The sequence below is a fragment of the Hibiscus syriacus genome, unplaced genomic scaffold, assembly GCF_006381635.1.
Source record: "Hibiscus syriacus cultivar Baekdansim isolate YM2019G1 unplaced genomic scaffold, ASM638163v2 tig00019627_pilon, whole genome shotgun sequence".
Taxonomy (NCBI): Eukaryota; Viridiplantae; Streptophyta; class Magnoliopsida; order Malvales; family Malvaceae; genus Hibiscus; species Hibiscus syriacus.
In genome coordinates this window covers 30,636-35,683 of record NW_024062473.1, presented here as the reverse complement: position 1 = coordinate 35,683, position 5,048 = coordinate 30,636, and the positions used below count along the sequence as shown (strand labels likewise).

The 5,048-nt window shown below is 36.7% G+C and overlaps 1 protein-coding gene across 1 annotated transcript; it reads left to right on the top strand.

Annotated features, from left to right (window-relative positions):
- The first annotated feature begins 654 nt into the window (after positions 1 to 654).
- Positions 655 to 4,325, top strand: LOC120209676 (protein FAR1-RELATED SEQUENCE 9-like). The gene is made up of 3 exons (XM_039208614.1): positions 655 to 776; positions 1,683 to 3,181; positions 4,081 to 4,325. The coding sequence occupies exons 2-3, from the start codon at positions 1,700 to 1,702 to the stop codon at positions 4,246 to 4,248; spliced, it is 1,650 nt and encodes a 549-aa protein (XP_039064545.1). The 5' UTR covers positions 655 to 776; positions 1,683 to 1,699; the 3' UTR covers positions 4,249 to 4,325.
- Positions 4,326 to 5,048: the final 723 nt, after the last annotated feature.

Here is a 5,048-nt window from a genome sequence, read left to right as displayed (position 1 = left end):
TCACCTAAATAATCTGACTTGGAAACAATTGACATCCACGTAAGCAGAAACTAATGATTATGTTTGTTAAAACGGTCAATGGTATAAATTGATGCAATTAAATAACTTCGAGGATAAAATTGATACAAAAATACGATAAGGGTGAAATTGATAAATTTAATTTACTATAGGGGCATCTGTGATACTTAAGCCATCTTTTTAATAAGCATGGTGAAAAAACGGTAAAATACTCAAATGATTCTTGAATTATAGAGTATTGTTTTATTGAGTCATTTAATTATTAAAAGTTATTAAATGGTCCTTAGATTATAAGATGTTACTTTATTGAGTTTCGATAATTAAAATTACAAAATAATCCCAACTATAGAGTGATGTTTTGTTTGAGTCTATCAACCATAAAAAATTATAAAATTATCTGACTAATCATATATTTCAAACTTATCATTTTTCGTTAAAAAAATAATATCTATAACTATCTATTCATATGACCATCAATTTTTTAATAGAAAAGGACGAGTTTCAAACAATTTATTATAGTCTTATAGTCGAGACCATTTGGTGTACTTTATCAAACCAAACGAATGGGCTGAAAGACCTCAATACCCCTGGGCCATGGAACCTGGATATTCACAAGCCCTTGAGAGGAAAAAAAAGAGAGTTTCCCATTCAAGCTTTCTGCGAACTCCAGTTATTGTAAAGAAATAGCAAGCCAAATCGTCACCTCTCGGTGAAACCTCCGTTAAAGTTTTCAGCTTTTATCTCAACCGGGGCTTAGGGTGAGTTCCCTGTTCTTGCCTTATTATCACCCGTCAATTATTCATATGTATTCGTTTAGGGTTTTTTGGTTATCGTCTTCTTCGGTTTATGAATTGGTGTTTTTTTTCTAATTGATTCAATGCTTATAATTTAGAGTTACACTCTTACTTGGAGTACACTTTCGGTTCTTGAATTGAATGATTTTATGTTTTGGATTCAGAAATTTGATGTATGTTGTTTCACTAGAGACTTCACAGAAAATATTATAATATGTATTTATGTATGGATGGATGGATGGATGGATGGATGGATGCTGGAATTCGAATTCCGTATTTTCTTGGTACTACCTCTTGAAGATGGTTGCATGAAGTAACTGAACTAATATTCGGGTTCGAAACTGTAATCTGAATCCCATTTTTGCTTAGTGTTACCTCTTATTGCATGGTTGCATGAACTAACTGAACTAATATTCGGGTTCGAAACTGGAATTCGGATGCCATGGTTACTTAGGGTGTCCAATCAAGAAATAACACAAGAAACTACTGCGCTAATCTTATAATTAGAAAGCTTGGTATTGTTTTACCAAAGTAATATCATGCTTCACTACTCTATTGCCTGTTTCTGGAATATCTTATGCTTGTTTTTGGTAAAAGGAAGACAATGTAAAGAATATTAGCTCTAGCGGATCGTTATTTATTCCGTCGGCCTTATTAGATCGGCCCTCAAATTGTTAAATAGGTAAAGCTGTCATAACAAACTGAGTTCTGACAATGTTTTTAAAATAATCGACGAGTAGATAATGTATACCTTTTGGTAAGGGTGGACTGTGATGTCGGTGAGCCGCTGTTAAAGCCTGTTGAAATGTGTACTTACAAAGAAATCGAATGAGAAACGTAACACAGTTTCCTTCTTTGTGTTTGATACAGTGGGATTCTAGAGATAAATGAGTGCCACAAGACACCGGACCCTAGGGGTTGGGGTTCACCATATATTGGACTATTTGAGACGAATGCAAGTGGAGAATCCTTCGTTCTTTTATGCAATTCAAGGTGATAATGACCAGACCGGTGGAAGCATATTTTGGGCGGATGCTACGGCAAGGATGAACTATACTTACTTTGGTGATACCGTCATATTTGATACAACATATAGGACAAATCGTTACAGGGTGCCATTTGCTTCATTCACAGGAATCAACCACCATGGGCAGCCGGTGTTGTTTGGATGTGCTCTAATTCTCAACGAGTCCGAGTCCTCGTTTGCTTGGCTATTCCAAACTTGGCTTCATGCAATGTCTGATCGCCGTCCCATCTCTGTAACTACTGACCCTGATCGTCTCATACAGATGGCTGTTACACAGGTTCTTCCAGAACCACGCCTTCGCTTCAATAGATGGAGCATTTTCAAAGAAACTCAAGAGAAGCTGGCTCACATATACCAATCCAATCCTACATTTGAAATAGAATTTAAGAAATGTGTTGACGAGACAGAGACGATTAATGAGTTTGAGTCATCTTGGTTATCACTTCTGGAACGTTACTTTGTCATGGATAATGAATGGCTTCAGTCGATGTACAATGCTCGGCAACAGTGGGTCCCTGTTTATATGCGAGATACCTTCTTTGGGGACTTTTCTATAACCGAGAGAAACGGAGGCTTAAACTCATTTTTTGAAGGTTTTGTGAATGGATCAACTACCATACAGATATTGATTAAACAGTATGAGAAAGCCGTAGCGAATTGGCACGAGAAAGAGCTGAAGGCTAATTTTGACACCACCAACACTTCACCGGTCCTTAAGACACCATCTCCCATGGAAAAACAAGCGGCTAATATCTATACAAGAAGAATATTCGTGAAGTTCCAAGAGGAGCTAGTCGAGACCCTTGCCAGTCCTGCCACTAAGATTGATGACTCGGGAACTGTCGCAACATATCGGGTGGCCAAATTTAGGGAAGAGCACAAAGCACACACTGTTAGTTTCACCTCCTGTGAGATGAAAGCTAATTGCAGCTGCCAAATGTTTGAACATTCCGGGATAATATGCAGGCACATATTAGCAGTTTTCAAGGCAAAAAATGTTCTTACACTGCCTTCGCAATATGTACTGAAGCGATGGACTAGGGCTGCCAAAATTGGAGATGTGCAGGATGAACATGCTTCTGATTTGCCAAATAATTCTCGTGAGTCCTTAACAGATAGGTATAACATCCTACGCCAAGAAGTTATTAAGTACGTCGAAGAAGGGGCAAAATCTATTCATGTTTACAATGTGGCAATGGATGCTTTACAAGAGGCACTGAAAAAGGTTAGTTCTGTAAAAAATCAAAGCCCTATATCTGCAGAAGATGGAGCAATTAACAATGGACGTAATCAAGAGTTGCATGTGGCTGGAAATACCGAGACAATGGCATGCCAATCTGCGGTCAGTTTCTCCTACTTTAGGACTTTATCTAACTTGTTAATGCACCCTGTTATGAATCTTCTCAAATGGACTATATCGCTAATTCATCTCGTTATTTGATGAAACTACTTAATATTTCTTTCTAGGGGCAGCCAAGAATAGAAATTTGAGCTGTTTACAACTAATCCTATAGTCGCTGAATGTAGGATTTAACCGTTTTTAGAAGCAGACTTACTTTATCTTTCCTATTGACGTTCTGAACTATTCTTACACATGCTTTCTTCCGCTTAATCTCAAATTAGGTAGTTGCGTTCGGGGCCTGGTCAGTTAATGAGCGTTGATTCATTCGATCCTGTTCTTTTGTTAGTATATTCATCGAGTCATCAACAGTACTCATCTGATAATAACAGTGGTACCGTACCAACATGACTCTAATCAATGGCAACTCTTTTACGCAACTGCCTCAATGATTCGAGTCAATATGTATGTCTATATATAATGCACTTTCTTTCTTGAGAGGATTGATCAGAACCGAACTGACCGCCAATGTTTTTCTGTTTGGTCGAACTGAATTGATAGCCTTCTACTTCTAATACGACCGAAACTAGATTGTAATCATTCTCAACAAAAACTTAAAAAGTACTTCCATATTTTTCTTTGGGTCCGGGTAAAAACCAAAGGTATCGAGTGGTAGATCAGGCAGAGCAACACAAAAGTTCAAGTATTATCAATTCTTCATGCCCGTTCTGTACAAATAAGTATCTCGTTCGATCTGAACATAGAAATGAAATGCACACTTCTTTACTGATATAACGTAGAAAATAGGTTCACGAGAAACTATCACGGATGCATTGCCGTCACCGTTTTGTTGTTTTTTTGTGATCAAATTCATGTTGCTTTCCTATCGTTCTGTCAAACAGGACGAGAAGGAAAAGAAAATCCAGGAATTGTCGACGGAGTTGGAGAGCATAAACCGACGATGCGAAGCATACAGAGCGAACCTGCTGGCGGTGTTGAGGGACATGGAAGAACAGAAGTTGAAGCTGTCTGTTAAAGTTCAAAATGCAAGGCTTAATTTGAGAGAATGAATGCAACGAGTAAAAAAATGTTGTGAAGATTAGTATTTTTGATAGTGTTTTCTTTTAGCTTATTTTTAGTTGATTTGGCAAATAATTTGATCAAATGGCTGATTTGATTAATTTGCCAATGCAGTTTCAATTGTATGAAAATAAAATACATTGGGTAAGAACAACTCTCTAGTTATTTTTTAAAGGCTAAATGGCGTATGAAGTCCTTCAACTTTTGGAAACAAATCAGTAAAGCCCTTGAATTTTTTTGTATTCAATTGAATACTTAAACTGAGAGATTAAATCATTTAAATTTTCGAATCGAAAAAAATCAGGAGTTTAATTGTTTTCTCTCGTAAATTTAAAAAGATTCCGTTTTACTATAATTTAATTTCAGTTAATTTTTCGTTTCAATTATAAAATAAAGAGAAAATAATTTCAGTGACCAAAAATGTCTTATAATATACGATTTTAACCAATTTTTTTTGGATTTGTCAAAATGACCAACTAAATCGCAATGCGATCGATAATTCGCAACGCGATCTCCGGTATCGCAAATCAGTTTTCAGATTCGCAACGCGATTCTGACTATCGCATTGCGATTTTCCAAATTCGCGTTGCGATTTTCCTAATTCGCAATGCGAATACGTAAATCGCAATGCGAATACGTAAATCGCAACGCGAATCTGACTATCGCAATGCGATTTACATAGCGCCATTCGTATCAACGCATATTTTTTTTTCAAATTCCAAACACGAATATATTAATATATCGGAACACTGAACCGTCCACAGTATATCCCGTAATCGCAACTCATAAC

Bases quoted from the DNA above. Each gene is read 5' to 3' on its own strand.
- LOC120209676 (XM_039208614.1), top strand. From the start codon at position 1,700: ATGAGTGCCACAAGACACCGGACCCTAGGGGTTGGGGTTCACCATATA. The intron at 3,182-4,080 runs GTCAGTTTCTCC...TCTGTCAAACAG, and splicing joins CAATGGCATGCCAATCTGCG to GACGAGAAGGAAAAGAAAAT.